The sequence below is a fragment of the Galendromus occidentalis genome, unplaced genomic scaffold (genome assembly GCF_000255335.2).
Source record: "Galendromus occidentalis unplaced genomic scaffold, Mocc_1.1 scf7180000077419, whole genome shotgun sequence".
In the NCBI taxonomy this organism is placed as follows: Eukaryota; Metazoa; Arthropoda; class Arachnida; order Mesostigmata; family Phytoseiidae; genus Galendromus; species Galendromus occidentalis.
This window is the reverse complement of record NW_003805407.1, coordinates 212,139-228,949: the sequence shown is the minus strand read 5'-3', so window position 1 is coordinate 228,949 and position 16,811 is coordinate 212,139. Positions and strand designations below refer to the sequence as shown.

General features: G+C 51.4%; 1 protein-coding gene across 1 annotated transcript in view; it reads right to left on the bottom strand.

Moving 5' to 3' along the window:
- Positions 1-10,827, bottom strand: part of Sap-r (prosaposin) — a 15,947-nt gene extending 5,120 nt beyond the window's left edge. Inside the window, exons 1-21 of the mRNA XM_029111230.1 lie at positions 10,709-10,827; positions 8,778-8,864; positions 7,277-7,548; positions 6,856-7,083; positions 6,634-6,693; positions 6,455-6,511; positions 6,131-6,337; positions 5,597-5,656; positions 5,324-5,372; positions 4,488-4,535; positions 4,283-4,365; positions 3,977-4,151; positions 3,125-3,246; positions 2,692-2,976; positions 2,394-2,571; positions 2,158-2,240; positions 1,773-2,039; positions 1,252-1,509; positions 887-1,159; positions 493-750; positions 131-385 (exon numbers count right to left, since the gene is read on the bottom strand). Of these exons, the coding sequence (XP_028967063.1) occupies positions 131-385; positions 493-750; positions 887-1,159; positions 1,252-1,509; positions 1,773-2,039; positions 2,158-2,240; positions 2,394-2,571; positions 2,692-2,976; positions 3,125-3,246; positions 3,977-4,151; positions 4,283-4,365; positions 4,488-4,535; positions 5,324-5,372; positions 5,597-5,656; positions 6,131-6,337; positions 6,455-6,511; positions 6,634-6,693; positions 6,856-7,083; positions 7,277-7,548; positions 8,778-8,820 (3,261 nt within the window). The 5' untranslated portion in view covers positions 8,821-8,864; positions 10,709-10,827. The remainder of the gene's footprint in view (positions 1-130; positions 386-492; positions 751-886; positions 1,160-1,251; positions 1,510-1,772; positions 2,040-2,157; positions 2,241-2,393; positions 2,572-2,691; positions 2,977-3,124; positions 3,247-3,976; positions 4,152-4,282; positions 4,366-4,487; positions 4,536-5,323; positions 5,373-5,596; positions 5,657-6,130; positions 6,338-6,454; positions 6,512-6,633; positions 6,694-6,855; positions 7,084-7,276; positions 7,549-8,777; positions 8,865-10,708) is intronic.
- Between the last annotated feature and the right edge of the window lie 5,984 nt (positions 10,828-16,811).

Below are 16,811 nucleotides of genomic sequence, written 5' to 3'. Positions count from 1 at the left end.
GATCGCCCTGGGGAGTTGAGGGTGCGAGAGCTTGTAGTGTCCTACACCACTATCCTTCACATATTCAATTCCTAAGGAGTCTGCACGTGGTGCACGTCCAGACCTAGACTAAGCAGTGAGCTGAACTCACATTCAAGGCGTTGACAATGTAGCCGGCGATCTGCTCGCATTCGTCACAGGTTGTCTTCGGAGCTGCAACAGTGAGTTTGCGGGATTCGCAGAGACCAATCGTTTGACAAATTTTGTCAACGGTGACCTCTTCCCTAAGGAGCTCAAAAAGCTTGTCCACGTTGTTGTCGATGATTTCTTGGCACTTCTCGATTGCGGGACAGGCTGCGCAGGTCTTTTCGAGCACAGACTTGATATTTTCCTCGGTATGATCGTCCTGGGGATGGAGAATTCACGGGGTCTGACTGAAGCCCTTCTCTCCGCTGAGCTTTCGGGCGAACGTTTCCTGGGAGCTTATGTGAAATTTCGGCGATTCGAACTCACGTTCAATGCGTTGACGATGTAACCGGCGATCTGCTCGCATTCTTCGCAGATAGTCCCCGGAGCCGACATCACCCGTTTCGGCGAACCGCAAAGCCCGAGAGCGGAGCAGATCTCATCAGCAGCCACATCTTGTTGGATTAGAGCGATGATGTATCCACCGTACACGTCGACGACATTCCGGCATTTCGCCTGGTCGTAAGGGAGTACCTTGCACACTCTTTCGAGGGCGTCGATCGCGGCGGCATCGGTAGCGTTGTCCTTGAAAGGAGGCGTTCGAAATCCCGATTTAGAGATCAGGAAGCTCAGGGAATGGTCTCTGTTGGCACTATTCTTATACGCGACAAGGGGATGCAAGGCGAGTGAGAATTATTCAGAATCTGCTGGAGGTTCAAACCTTGAGTGCGTCGATCAGATAGCTGACAACTGTGTTGCAGAGTCCACAACTCTCGGAGTTCACCTCGTGTTTCGTCAGAGCCGCGACGGGTACGATACGCGTCGCGCAGAGACCAAGTGATTGACAAATTTCATCCACGGTTACGGCTTGTCGGAGGAGCTCGAAGAGTTTGTCGACGTTTTTGTCGATGAACTCTTGGCATTTGGCGATCGCTGGACAAGCTTCGCACGTCTTCTCGAGAACGGCCTTGATATTTTCCTCAGTACGATTATCCTGACGATGGAGAGGGAATGCAATTCACTCAAAGACTCTTCCTCCTCCCAATTTCGAATTTTGCTGTCGGCGGGGGTCCACTCAGAACTCACGTTGACGGCGTTGACGAGGTAGCCGGCAATCTGCTCGCATTCATCACAGATCGTTTTCGGGGCTTCGACAACCTGTTTCGGGGCTCCGCAGAGTCCAATGGCCGCACAGATCGCGTCGGCGGCTAACTCTTGCTCAATCAATGAAACGACGAGAGAGCCGTACACGTCGATGAAGTTTTGGCACTTTTTCTCTTCCATCGGCAGAACTTTGCAGACCTTCTCGAGAGCGTCGATGATGGCGGCATCGGTGGTATTACCCTTTGGAAAGTATTCTCGGCTTGATTTTGGGGATAGGCGGGAATATTTCTGATCATCATTCACGTGATCACTTTCGGGAAACGCTCTCTGATAAGGGAATCGAAAGCCTGATCGATTCAGAGGTCGATTTTGAGGTGGGCTTTACGAATTGATTCATGCTGCACTTGTTCTCTCCCGATAGGATAATACCATTATCATATTACTATATTCTCGCGCACGGGAACGTGCCCAAAGGAATGGGATTTCAGTTCTTGACTAGGTACCTTGAGCTTTTCGATAAGATAGTCAACGATGGTTGAGCAGAGCCCGCAGCTCTTGGAGACATGTTGGGTCCTAGGAGGCGGTATTCGGCGTGCCTTGCACATTTTCAAAGCTTCACAGATTTCGTCGGCTGTGACTTCCTGACGGAGAATCTGGACCAAGCGGTCGATGTTGTCGTTGATGAGCTGTTTGCATGAGCCGTAGTCCACGGGGACCATCTCACACGTTTTATCGAGGACTTTCTTGATGTTCTCCTCGGTGCGGTCATCCTAGGGACGGCGAGAAATTAGGGTACTTGGCTCAAGGCTCCTCCTACGCCAAAGGATTTGACTCAGTCAGCGGGGCCACATCTTCGCAGTGATCGCCGCGTTCCGAATCGATACTCACGTTTAGGGAGGCGACCACATAACCGGCGATATGTTGGCACTGATCGCAGACCGGGTCCGAGCCTTGAGCGACGGGTTTCGTAGCTAAAAATTCGAGAAATGGTGAGCGACGGAGAGGATGGATGTGATGGTTTCGCAACCCTCGCACAATGAGCAACGATGGCGAAACTGCAACGACCACATGAAGGGAACGAGACGATTCCACGGAGCGAGCGAGCAGGTTGGCACGACACGTACCGCGAGCTGTTTTACAGAGACGAATTTCTGGACAGATCTGCTCCGGATCCATGCGATTCACTAACAAATGTATGATCAGACTGCCGTAAGATTCGACTTCGCTCCGGCACGAATTTCGGATTTTCGGTGGAAATAAGTCGGTGTCGCAGACCTCCTGAACGCGTCTGATGATGTCGTTCTGAAGTATCACATAACACCTGTCAGCTCCCTCCATCGGTCAGCCGAATCCGACAATTGAATCGGAAAAGATCGTGACGCCAAAACTCGACCATCGAGAATCACTCAAGGTCCCACGCACCTCGGTACTGGTGGCATTGAGTTGCGACGCCACCCAAGAAATGGCGGTTTCGCAGATCTGGCACTTATCTTCGTCGAATTGTGCTCGGAGTTCTGTGAAAGCTAAGAGTTTGAGTGTCTCGGGGCACAGTTTCAGTCGAGTACAGACCTCTGGAGCTGTGGTGACATTCTCTTTTTCAACGAGATCCAAAATTCGAGCGCTGTACATATCCTTGAATCGCTTGCACTGGACAAGAATGTTCGGATACTTGTTGCACACCTCGTCTAAGCCGAATTTTATCACTACCTGGAGACAATTGCAAAAGTCCGCGGTTACTTTGCGGCACCCGAGTCGTTTCCCTCCGTTCGCTCGCCCGAAAATCGGGAAAGACTCCGACCCGTTCGATCTACCTACGCACTAAGCTGCGTCCCTAAGGCGTCCCGATATAGCTTACTCTGTGCCTCCTACCGTTGGCGAAATGGAACACCCACGACATCGCTGTCAGACAAACCGAGCAATTCTGCGAAGGCTCGTCCGAAAACTGACCGATGATAAGATAGTCCGAGAAGGAGTTTTCTAAAGATCGGAGAAACAGAAAGAAGGATTTTCGTCAAGAAACAAGCCAGCGACGACGACAACGACGATGCCGACGCAAGCGCACGAAGGCGATTCAGCTGCGGGACATGCGAAGCCATACCGTCAGTATTGCTGTGTCCTACGCAGAGATGGAGAAATTCTTCGCAGATCAGTCCCGGATCCAGCCCGTCTTGGACGAGCGTCAAAAATCGAGGGAAATTCTCCTCAACTGAATTCATGCACTTTCTATGACCGAACGGCAACAGGCCACACAAGTCTGCGACAAACGATTCTAGGATCTCCTGCGTTGAGAACGAACTTTTGAGCGGACGTTCTCAGGCTCATTGACGGTCGGTTCGAATCCGACAGCCAGACCGATTGGACGAGCGAGGGCCCTGAATGCGACGTTCGTTATATACCTCATCAGAGTCGCTCTTATTCACGTACAGTCTGAGAGAATCCACCGCGAATTTACAAGCAAGGCAGGTGACTTCTCCGCCGAAAGTTTCCTCTGCAAGTCAGTCGGTCGAATGAACAATAAGAAGCATCTTGGGTCTTCCGTGTCGAGGGAGAACAACCGACGAAAAAAAGCCCAACGAGCACAACAAAAGCCGAGTGGAAAGTCGGCTTCCACGGGAGCGCTCAAGGGAATGGATGAGGAACCAGCGCTCGTCGCGGAGTCGCCGCAAAAAGAAAGAACAAGGAGAGGCAGAAGGAAACTGAAACCCACCGAGCGCAGCTGGACAGAAGTTAAAACTCTCGGAACAAATGTGATCTACAGTGAAGCGCTCGTTGAACATCTGGATCAGTTGAGGGATGTTTGTGTTCACGAAATCGAAGCAGTTCTCTTTGCTGGCTCCAGAGAGGACGTCGCAAACGAGATCGAGTGCGCTGATTAGTTCTTTCTAGAAAAGTTCACAAACCATGTGTTCATTACATGCTCTGGATTTCTGCATCGGCAACGGTCGATCGGTGGATTAGACTGTCGTCATGAATGCGAATGACATCCGAATTCTAGAGGGGAACGGAGAGCTACCTGGGTGAAGTTAGCGTTGACGGCCGTCTGAACAACTCCGGCCACGTTTCGGCAAACAGTACACATCGTCGTTGAGCCAGGGGCTGCTGGTTCATTGCATGCGGTTAGCTGCCGTTTTTTACGCAGATCATGCGACATCGCCGGTTCCTTAGACGAGCAAACATCGAAACGTACGGGAGGCCTCGCCTTGCATGCATTTACTCACCTGCGGGTCTAGCCGGCGTCAACTTCATCATGGGAATCGTCCTCAAACCTGGAAACCGACTCGAACGTTTGGTGAAGGATCGCGACAAATCGAAAAAAAAAGAAATCGATTGACCCCGTGACTTGTGTTGTACATTCGCTCGAGACGTCGACCCGTCGACAAGGAATTTCTAATCTCTTTGTCCCTCTTCTCTCCTTCTCGTGCATGTTTCCTGTCGAGGAAAAGCCCGAGTTCGGTCGGGACTGCGATAGGGGCCCAGCGGTACCATTCGGGATAGAAGTCCCGGCTCTTCTGCGATGGAGCATTCAGCGAATATTCGTCGGGACTACGTCGAAATCGTTCGAAACGTCTATGACTACAACTATACGCATGAGTATCGCAGAGACGAGGCTGCAGTGTCGTTCGACTGTGCGACAGCTGCGTCCTGTCGAGGGAGAGCTCGCAACTCAATGAAAATGCACGATGCGAAAAGAGTTCCCTTCATCCAAGTCCATTCAGGCTTGTTTACTGGTGTGGCATCGCTCGCATCCACTCATGGCCCCAAACCTTTCAACTCATACATGCATATGTTTCGCAAGGGGTACAATTTGCATGTGTTTTCACTCTGTCGAGTTGGTGAGTTTCGCGGAATCTGATGAGAGCTTGTGGTTCCAGTCGAGGAATTCTTTCTAAATAGAACTACCCGTCTATGGGTGGGAGTCGGACATTTTAGAGCTCCGATTCGAAATCGACCCTAATCATTTTATCTCGATGATGACAACTCAAGTATTAATTCGGAGACATTTTCCGGAATAAATGACTGAATTAAGTCACTAATATTAATCGGAGTCGCTCACTCTGGTTGCTGTTGCAAATTCCGGCCAACGTACAGACATTGACGGGGTCCTGAAATGAATTTCAGAGAGCTTCGGTAGGATGATCGACGGGAGGAAGGATATTCCAATTTTTCTCCTTTCATCTCCTTTTTTGCCGGTGCTCCCCGGCTCATGTCCGTGGACTCGCGCATCGATCGGGTGGATTCTCCACCGACGCCGGGAGAGCTACAGAGACAAGGCCGAGGTGTCGAAAGGATTGAGTGGAAAGAGAGTGAACGAAGGAAAAATTCTCACCAGCATGGAAATGAGCTCATCATAGGCCTTGTCGAAGTCATCCTCGATCCTCTGCTGGCACTGGAACGATAAAGCGTAAAATATGAACGTCACTTTCGTAGCAGAATAAGAGCCCGAGGAACGCCAAGCTCCATGGCCGAAGCCGACCGACGCGACGTAGGAGACTCGACCCAGCTCAGAAAAATGTTGATCTTTTTCGGATAACCGCTAATCTTCACCGCTCCTCTGTGCGGTCGATGGAGCTTCGACCAGTTAGGCACAACATCTGCATCATTATCTGGCTTGAGGGTTCCGGAAGAAAAGACACCGGTACGGGCCTCCGTCACTTCCTAGTTTCACAACGGAGACGCGCTCTCCGACTGCCATATGAGTGAGGGTAAGCTCGGACTTCCGAAAAAATAACCAAATGTCCACATCGAATGTGTGCCCATCTCGATTTCCCATTTCGATTCTTCGGCACTTGATTCTCCGATTCCGACCAGATCTGGACTTCAGAGAGATTAAGGTCACGATGAGTATGAAGGCTCTACCCACCTCCTCGGCGTAGGAGCCGGTTTTCTTGCAGATATTCTCGAGCACAGTCTTGACTTGCTCTTTCGCCGAGGTGTTGTTGAATTGAACGACGACTTTGTGGATCATGGCTTCGCAGAATTCGCATTCCAGGGTATCGGTGGGACCCTTAGGCAGGGGACGCCTCATGCCGTCACAACGTCCGAAGAACTGGCAGGTCTTCTCGGAGGACTAGAACGCGACAATTAATTCAGAATTCGAAGGGTTTCCAATGACGTCGACCGTGGTAATTCGAACATTCATACATGTATATCTCTTTGATCCTCTGTGATCTTCTCCTGAACTCACCGCTGTATGGAAATGGTGGAGGAACTTGGCAACGTAGGTCTGAGCGAATCCGTCGCACTAAAAATCGGAAACGACTTGCTCGATTTTCATGCGAGAAGAGAACATGTCACTACTGGGGGGCCGCGACCGGCATCCCAACAACGAGGAAAATGAATTTGAGGCGAATCGATATCACTCACCCTCTGCTTGGCGTATCCACTATTTTGGCAGATGTTGCTGAAAGCTTCAATGACGCCAGTCTGCGGAGTGAGAGATTTCTCCTTAGGAGCCACGAGTAAGAATAAAGGGGGAAAAATCCCTCGCAGCAACCTCCTGCCCCCGGGGAGACTCGAGATTCCTTGAGGATCGACCTAACACAAGAATATCGTGGATCGATAACAAACACTGATCTTCGCCCGAACCTTGTCCACGAATTTGGTGATTCCGACCATATCACTGACGCTCGTCTTGCAAGTGGTGCAGGTATTTTGGGCTGACTTGCGGAGGAAAATATCGCTGGCTCGCTGTTCGATATCCGAGTTGTCGGGTTTCCAGCACAGACCAGAAACGGTGCAGACCTGAGTGGGATCCATTCGGGACACGAGCATGTCGTTCAGCTCATCTTGGAAGGCGTCCATGAGCTTCTTGCACTGTTGAAGAGGAGGATAGAACCAGATGAAGCCCCTTGTAGTTTCCCAACCATCCATCCATGATAATTGATGGGGGCAGGTGGAATTCAGATTGTATGGAGAGGAGGTGCCTATCCTTCGATCCGTGAGTCAAAGTCGAGAGAATATTCCGTACAAATATGAATAAATGAATCAATAAACTGCAGAAACTCACAATGACGTTGAAGGGTGGAATCGGGATGAGGTCGTCGCAACTACCCTCGAGAACCTCACGGAGCTCGATCTGGGTCATGTTGCTCAGCAAGTTCTCTCTGGCCTCTTGGACCATTTTCTTGCAGGTGGCACAGAGTTCGGTGTCGTTGCCGACAGGAGTTTCCAAGGTTTCCCATCGCGGGATGCACTCGTTGACAGTCCCGCAATCGATCGCGAGGAACAGGTCGGAGCACGACGTCCGCAGAGAATTGCATCGCGGATCGGGCGTCGCCGCTGAAATTTCATTTCGGAATCATTTTCGAGCCAAGCCGTTGAAGCCCCGTGAGAGACAATGAATTATCGAGAATGGGTAGACACGAGAACGCTCCGAGAATCCAGGAATATTTTGGGTGGGGTTCGGTTTTCCAGCGTGTCAGGAAACGAAATGTCAGAGACAGCCGCTAGTGCGTATTGCTGATAAGGTCCACACCCAAACACCAGCCAAGCGTTGAGGTAAATCGCGTGAATAATCCCGGATTACTCCCTGGAGCAGCAAGGACAAGTCGCAGAAGTCCACGTCCGACCACGATCAACTTTATCAGATGGACGAGGCCGAGAGCGCGGGGGATTTGCTCTCGCTGACCCGGACCTATCTTGCAGCTCCTCACGGAGGTTCTCCTCCGGAAGTTCCCCCGATCTCCGTGTGGATGGATGGGAGAGGGGAGAAGCGAGAATGGACGGCTCGGTAGGTTTTCCCGATCTCCGGCGATTCTGCTGGAACCAAACTCCCTCTATGGACGGACTGATGATTTGTCACAGCCGGTTCGAGATGGAACATAGACGAGAGAGAATTGAGGGCATGAACGTAAGGCATGACTCGACCATCTGTTGATCGATTGGCTTTTCCGCGATGATCTAAACGCGATGACGCCACCCTAAAGCCATGTCGGGACGAGTATGGGAACGTGTTGACTCAAATGATCCTCTTCGGATCAGATAGATGCCCAATCGGAGTCGAATGGAGGTCTCAATGATTGCTAGAACCGTTTGAGTGTTGACAACCGGGTATTTCTGTCTCTCTCCGATGACTCTTTATCTCGAGTACGATCAAAGCCGCATCAAAGATTCACTCACGGTGCGCAGACCGATAAGGCTTGCTCACAAACTCTGGGATCAACAAAAACAGTGGCCGTCCCCTTAATCGTCAGAGTGACCGCAGAGCAGTTTCTCTTGACGAGGAAATCATCGACGCCAAGCAGCGAGCGGACCGGATCACCAGCCAGGGGCAAACTGTAGAGGCGTTCATGGTAGACCGTTCTTCCGGTTCAGGGTTGGGGTCAAAACCGGAATCTTTCTTCAAAATTTGTCCGTCAATTGTTTCTCGAGCGAGTCTCTGCTCTTGGAGACCGGGAACGCCATAGATAGGCCGTTCTCACGGTCGACGAACGAAACATCACCGCGTCGGTGATTACGGCGCGGCGCATTCACTCGCCGGTGGTAACAAAGCTCTTCCACGTACTCACCCGCGAGAGCAGCGATCGCAACGATGCTCCACAGAGCACGCATCGTGAAATGCCGCCGAAGTTGGCGATCCGCTTCTTTATACCCTCCTGAAAGAGAACACAACTTCTCTTACCATTCCAACTCGTCGAGCGGGGGAATTATGGATTGATTTAATCTGAGCTAAACCTATCAATACCGCGCTATCGTGCTGGCTATTCGAAACCCTTCGAGAAGTACTTCGCGTCCCTGATTTCCGTGTAGTCATCGATTTCGCAAATCGCGTGCACGACATTTTTAATTCCCCCAGGAATGATTGTATCTTTTCCGGGATATCGACTAGAACCTGGGTCCTGGGTATAATCCAAGTTTCCGCGCTCGAATTCCATGCTTCCAAAGCTAGATCTACAAACGGAGGAATGTTCGATTGAGCAAATCTGCGTCTCGTCAAGATAGTCACTCGCAGATCTTTCCCCCCGAAGCATTGATCCCCGCCTTTGACATGGTATAAATCAGCCGAGAGACCCGGGTATCTCATACAGCGGAGCCAAAGCTCTGGTCTCATCGGAACTCGTCGCTAGGTATCTGTCCTGTATACGGTGAGTGGCACTCTCCAATGGACGCTCGGAGGACCTTCGTCAAGATTTATCGTTCCAGGATATACCACAACCGAGTCGAGTTCGTGATTCCCGCATCGTTCCCGAATTTTAGATCTCGAACGTCTGGGAATCCATGGCCCAAATGACGGATGTTTCGAGGCGCTGAGCATACGGCAAGGCTGTTTGTATGAGACACAAAGAGCGAGCGCCGAGCAAGCGTTTCCATCGAATCCTGAGGGGGGAGGGGGAGGATCACCTGCACTCTTCAACCTAGCGGAGGCCGGTTTCGGGGTGTTCGCGAAATGAGCGGAATTCTACTCAGGTTCCGACTGTCGGTGATGCCATATTCGTATACGGTATTGAAGACATGCACGAGATTGTCCGCGGCTCTCACTTGCTTCGAGTCTTCTCGTTCATCCTCTGCACGCTGGCAACTCGAGGATTGCTTGCCAGTGTAGCATCTCCCCGAATAGGGAAGCTAGGAAATGATGCGTGCATGCGTTCCTTCTTTGTGGGCAATTGGTGTTTTTGATGTTCGCGGTTCGGCTAATGAGTCAATCGCGTAATCCGAGTTCCCTTTGAGTTCGGTGGTTCCCTTGGGAGGCCGTCATTTCCTCTCCAAGGATACCCGAGTGGAACAGACTTTCGCCTCCGTCCTCAATTTTCGTCGAGACTTGGAATTTGAGTTGTTCCCCGCGTTGATGAAAAGATTCTCGCTCGCGGAAAACCACCACTCTGTCCCGTAGAAATTCGTCTCCACGCCAATGTTGCGGTAAAAGCAGCCTTTTTTCTCCGGTGTTCGAGATCAAATTCGATACCACTCGGGGCGATATGGAACCGATCCCATTCGACAGAGATGATGAGCTCCTCAGCCGGGGTTTGTTTTCCCGAGGAATAATTGAGCATATTTTTTTCCTCCATTGACGAGATAATGTCGCCTCCATCGACGAGGCTCCGGGATCTAACCCGGATGATGGTCTCACCCTTCGCGCTGATCGGCGCTTTGGTTGTTTAAAATCAATGTTTAGGATATTTGAGCTTTTCACTGGGGCATCTCCTTTGAGACCAAGGAGCCTTGGGAATTGACCGAGCTCACCGAATTCACTCTGCGGAGCAACTACCGGCTGGGCGGCTTGGGCAGGGTACTGGGAGATTTTTTACTGTAAAGTAGCTTACTGAGAGTCGAGAACACTCGTATTCGAGAGAATACCGCCCGTTCCTGGGGAAGCTGTGGCTCGCGGAGCACTGTTTACGTTGCAGAAAATCACAAACTACACTGATCGCGAGCGGTGGAGAAGACAAATTCTCCACTGGCTGAGTAGAAAACTCGCGGAGTCCCAGCTCATTCCACTAACCTCCGATTATTCCCCCATCGAACGGGAAAGCTTCGTTACTCGTTGGCAAGATCACGAGAATCAACTGTTCCCCTTGGCGCGTAGAAAACTCATTGACCGAGTCACTGCTGTGATCGGCTACGAATGGATTCACCAGATCCGAGATAACAAGTACGTTCAGGTAAGTCAAATATTTTGATTAGAGGAGAGGCTTCGATGCGCAGTCGTATCGACCGTAATTCCGAACGACTCGATCGATGTTCACGCGTGGAGGAGAGTCGAGTTCACATTCATGTTTACACAAACAGTGCTGCTGCGTGAGTCAGGCGCCGCCGTCGCGACGATTTGTCTTGGCGTAGCGCTCTGCCCGGCGCCGGCGTTTCAATCAGGCCGAGCACGTCATCTAATTATTGTCGTACTTTGCTTCCCGTTCGGCGGAGGAATAAGTCAAAGACCTCACTCTCCGCTATGTTCCACCGCCAGCTCTCGAGCCGCTGCTGTCCTGGGACTTGCCAAGTAAAGCTCAGAGGAAATTGAACTCAGCATCGTAGAGGATTAGGCGAAGGTTCGTTGGCGGAGGATGTACACAAGCCTCTCACGATTCGATTCGATTCCTCAGGACAGGGAACGAGACCGATTACGCAGCGATTCTCGTTCGCGAGTCAGCGGTACACTGAATATTCATGACTCAGTCGAGGATTATTTCCGAAAGAATGCACTATTACATCAATTCGATGAGGTCTTCCAGTGCAGGGGCTGTGAGCGGAGCCGTTTTCAGACACAAGGGGTCGTCGTATATAGCCCGTCGTCCCTTATGTCTGGTTCTGGTTCTGGGGAGTAACTGGAGAACCTAGCATGGGAACCCGCATCCGCTAACGGATCGAAACTATTCCCACATCACCCGAGAGCTCCTCTAAGGGCTCCGCAACAATATCAGCCCACGAACACTGTGACGAGAAATTAAAAGCCACCCGGGAAAAAAGCAGGCTCGGGTGAACTCCATGATTTCCAGAGACCTCGGATCAAGTTTCAAAGTGCATGACCCTCATGAATATTTCCGTGGTAGCCGGCTTTGAACGCATGAGAACATGATACTTCGCGAGCGACGTCACTTATCTTCCATGTCAACCCGCTGGATGGTGAATCTCCACAACGCCACGTTCCCCGAGTCTCAAACCACTCTGGAAAAGTTCCGGTGCCGATGTTGGCTCACGAGGTCTCGGAGCTCACTCGGACATTTTGCGATTTTGTATAATGAGGAGGAACACCTCGAGTGCGCAGTACAGACCGGGATGGGAAGCCATTTTACCACTCGTTCATCGACGAGAGTTTTGTTACCGGACCCGGAGCTGCTTCGGAAACCGTTCGTGACGTGTAAGCTGACTCTATGGTCGTCGTTTGACTCCGATAATTCTCAACGCATTCGTGAACATCTCCGAAGTAGTTGATCTACTCGAGCCAGGACTCTCGCTTTGGCTGCTAAATAGGGGGTTAGGTCATAGAGGCAGGTCGAAGTCCTTGGTCTTTTGAAGACCCGTGAAACGCCTCCGAGACTCGTGGAATTCGCCTCCTCAAGATTCATAGAGCGCCACCGTGTGCCTCATCAGCATGGCTCATGAACTACGATCGTCGACTCGCGCGATCGTCAGTACTTATTCAATAATATTTTCTATTGGTCCTCTCGTTAGCTTTTTGCGCATCGGAGCCAAGCGATGATTATTTCAATAATTATTATCGAAAGAGTCAGGGCTTATCGTGCGATCCTAGATTTGCGCTACCTCACAGTTCTGGCATCAACGCGCACTCGGAGAGGGAAGAGCACCGGAAACACTTGGTGAAAACACAAAAGACGCCAAGCTGTTCGATGCCGACGCTCTGAGCGGATGACTGACTGAATCCACGCCGAATCGACTACCACTCGCCTATTCAGAGGCGCTCATGGTACATGGCGACGATCTCTATCGTACGGAGATGGTTTTCGTTGACGCTGGTGCTCCTCTCCTTGTGCGTAATCAGCTCCTTCTCTTCCACGATCATCTGGCCGAGAAATGAGAAGATACGGTCACGGAAACGACAGAGTGACTCGTTTGATATTTGACAGCTGAAAGTGCCGGCTTGTGATCCCCCAGTAATGACGGTGGAGCGACGACTTGGAGCAGGAGCGCCGGTTTTCTTCTTCGTAGCCCTTCTATTCTCTGTGTGTTTGAGATAAAAGCTAAGATAATCTCGCTAGTTGTGACGATTAGCGCCTCGAACACACAAATGTCTCTTCACTCAACCATTTCAACATCGACGCATCTGCTGAAGACCACACGCAGCGTGAGTCACCAACGCGTATCGGAGACTGATGAACCTTTTTTAGACGGGGATCTCAGAGGATTTTGGACCTCGACGGAGACGTCAACTCTATTCCAATTTCGCGAAGATTCACGGAAATTCTTCCGTACTAAGGGAATATGGACTTTTTTTCCTGCGTCCTCCCGCAAAAAGAACAGATGCTGTGATCGCTGCCGCTGGCGTCAGGAATGTCGTCGTTCGGCGTGTGGAAGTCTAAACTTGTCTCTACGGAGCTTTGCATGTCTCTCATTGGGTTTAATTAACATTCCTCTGAGCGAGCATGCTTTCTCGTTGTTTGCCTGGACTCGCTCCTTTCGAGTTACACGGAGAGGATGTCTGCGAGGATAAGAGCACAGGCAAAGACGTGGGCTCCCCAAGCTGCGAGGGAGCTCCTGTAAACCTTGTTGCTTCCGCAGTCAGAGCTCGGTCTTTCAGGTGAGTGAGAAGCGATTACAAACTGGTACATCCGGAGGGTCTCAACAAGTACTGATATCCGCAATTTCGACAACTCTCACACTTTCCTTGATTCGATGCATTCAGCGCGGGTCGCGACTTTACGAGATTCCATATCGACTGGTCAGCGGGGGAAGGAAACCAATCCAGGAACGAATGTCATCCGATGCTATTTACATCGTCGAGAGTTGGTATCCGAGAGTCTGTACGCTTTTTATACTACTCCCCGACTCAGCCTGCCCGGCTGTTTTGCTAGGGCGGTAGACGAGTTTTCAGCCAGGAAAAACTTGTTGATCGCATCCGATAACGACCGAGGGGTGAGAGCGAAAACTCTGCGAATGAAAGACTCTGGGAATGAAAACCCCGGCTTCGAATGACGTCGAGAGATAGAAACGACATCGATAAGACGAGAAACATCTTGCATTCGGAATCCGTCGCCGCCAGATGGGGAAGCAGGCGGACCGGAGGATTCATCGACCAGCTCGCTGGCTGACTGGATTCATGGCACCCCACTATCGAGACCCAGCCCAAAACACGGGGAGAGACTTCAAAATAAAAAAGAACTACAGATAGCGCGGTATATGAGCGACGGAACGGATGCTCGGCTCCGTGGGCTCGGTCCTCTCGGACTCTCCCCCGCTTATTCCTGCGCCAGCGTCATTTCCCCATGCCGTCCAAGTTGCGTTTCCTTAGTGCGCTGGAGGCGACGAGACCGAATCATAAAGCGGAACGTAAATTCTATTCCATTCACTCGCCAGCTCCTCTGCTCGCTCCCTGCGAAGTGCGGATTCCCCAAATGGCGAGGAGCGGGGGAACTCCCTCCATAACATTGCGATGATCGAGCCAAAATCCAATTCTGAGCGAAGCGAAGATGTGGTAGCGCAGGTGTTCGGTGTGGACATCTCCACATCGGGCGCATTCCTCCCGGGAACTCCCCGAGTTGTTTCGACCTTCCAGCCATTTTCTGAGGGTGAGATTCCAGTTTTTTCCCGGGCTAGCCTCCCTCGTGCCCAGATTCGTATATTGTTTCGCATGTCGAGCTTCTAAGAAGATATGTCGAACGATTTCCGCCAGTTCCGTTCGCATTGTTGAGAATCGGACTTCCTCGTGGAGTCTACGTCCCCCTCGCCCTGAGATTCGGCTGTGAAACTCGACTGAGCCGGTTCGGCTGGGCTTCCGCATCCTCCGGCCGCGGCCCGAAGATATGAACGTGCGTTCACCCCCGAGCGTCGGGGTCGGAAAAGCATTGGCGAGATCTATCACAACGTGACTTGGCTTCGCAACGAGGATATTAGCCTTCTCTGATTCTGCCATCAACACCATTTCACCCAGCAATGTAAAATGACCCTGCTGATGTTTTCTCGCCCGTCCATCCCGACCCTTCTTTCCATTCCTTCAGTTGTCATCGACATCCGACGAGTTCGGTGGGACGGGAAACCGAGCGAAGTTTCTCCATCCGAGAGACTTGGGGTCGACCGACTATCCCGCACAAGGTAGACTCGCGCTTGGTGAACTCAGTCTTGAACATGAGATATTTGAGGGCCGGCGCCGGGTGCTAGAATTTTAAGGGAGCGAGGATGAGCCAATGCGAAATCATCCCGGTTTCCATTCAATTCGTCGGACGGGTTTGTAATGAGATCGATTCAAAATCTTCAAATCGAGAAAATGGAATCCCAAATCGATGGAGACCCGAAAAATCCCCACTACTCACAGCACAACCTCGTTATGATGGTCTCGTGTATAATGGACACTCGGTTGCAAGGGTGCGATCGCTCAGTCCAGACAAGCTCAAGGGATCTTCAATGTGAAGAGTGTGTGTTTGTGTGCGTCGGCTGTAGCGGACTCAATAACGTACTTCCGGATATGACAAACTTATCCCCAGGCCCAGGCCTTTCTCCAATCCACTCCACTATGCTCCACTTATGCTACACTACGACTAATGCTCACTCATGCTCATCAAATCGGACTTCTAACGGACCTGTTCTTGTGAGAGCTCTTGCGGAACTTCGGGAGCGACGGCGTATTGGAAGACTCCGGGGTTCCTTGTCCTCACGTGTGTCATGAGAAAGGCCGCAGCGGCATCTCCGATGATTTCCACCCTCAATTCCGACTTGGACGCTTCTTCGGATGTAGCGGACCTCGGATACAACCGACCGTTTCGGCCGTTCCCTTAGGGTCTCTTATGACGAGATTCTACCGTAAATCGCTTTAACGGAGCCTGAAGTATTCAAGGTATCGCCCAACATTGAGACGTTCGCACAGTCAACATAATGAAACCCAAGAACGCGTGGTAGCCAGCCTGCCGTTCACGCGGCGAAACGATCATAGAAAGTCGACCCGACTATACTGACCGCTACATTTCGCTACGCTGAAATCTGCGCGCGTCAGAGCAACCTTGTCTGAGGCCGGACGCTGCGGTGCGCGCGGCCAGAGCGAATATGTAGAATGCGACTGCGACAGCGCATCGTCCTCCCTGTGTAGACTCGTCACTGATGATTGATTGACTGATGAGTGTTCACAGACGCAGCGCTCGATGCGGGACTCAGTGCGAGCGCTCCAGATAGAAACTCGTCGTGGAATCGATTCGCAACCACTGAAAACTTCGAGCTCGAGGCTCAAGGACAGACGACGCCTTCCGCGACGGAAGTTGGGAATCGGAACTTGGAGACCGAACTATGGGCATTGCGCCTTCCTCCGGCGTTCCACGCTCGTTGAGAACCCAGCCGAACGCTCCTCGACGGACAGTGTTTCACCAAATTTTTCAAATTCACCAAGCCATTACTATAATCTGTCCGGGATTGGCCTACCTCAATTGAACACCCTCAGATACAAGATTCTTCACCTATGACAATTGATGATAAATTGCGATTGTGCGATATCACCGCCCGAGACGGTTCTCTCCCCATGTATACCCATTTCACTCATGTGCTCCGGCGATTTAGAACGAACAGAATCGTCAGCAAGGCATCCGCCAGTAGTGAAGCCGATCCAAGCCGGTGGCAGACTGAGACTCTGCGGGATTGGGCAGAAGCTCACCGAACCCAAGTAGCGTCTTATACCAACTTGACGAGTGCTCGAGACCATGGACGGTCACGGAACGGTACTGAGTGAAGAACTGTACCGCCGCCCCATTTAGTGGATGTGACTCGCCAATGCGACTTAAGGATGGTTCCTGCATATGCTCGCGGGGACGCTGAAACCCACCGCGGCTTCGACCCAGGGTGATATGGGGAAGGCCGTGAAATCGGAGAAACTGATCGGACAGCTGAATGGGAAATGATGAGCAGAACTTCCCTCGAAATGCCTTCGATTCGGATCGATTTCCGCTCCCGGG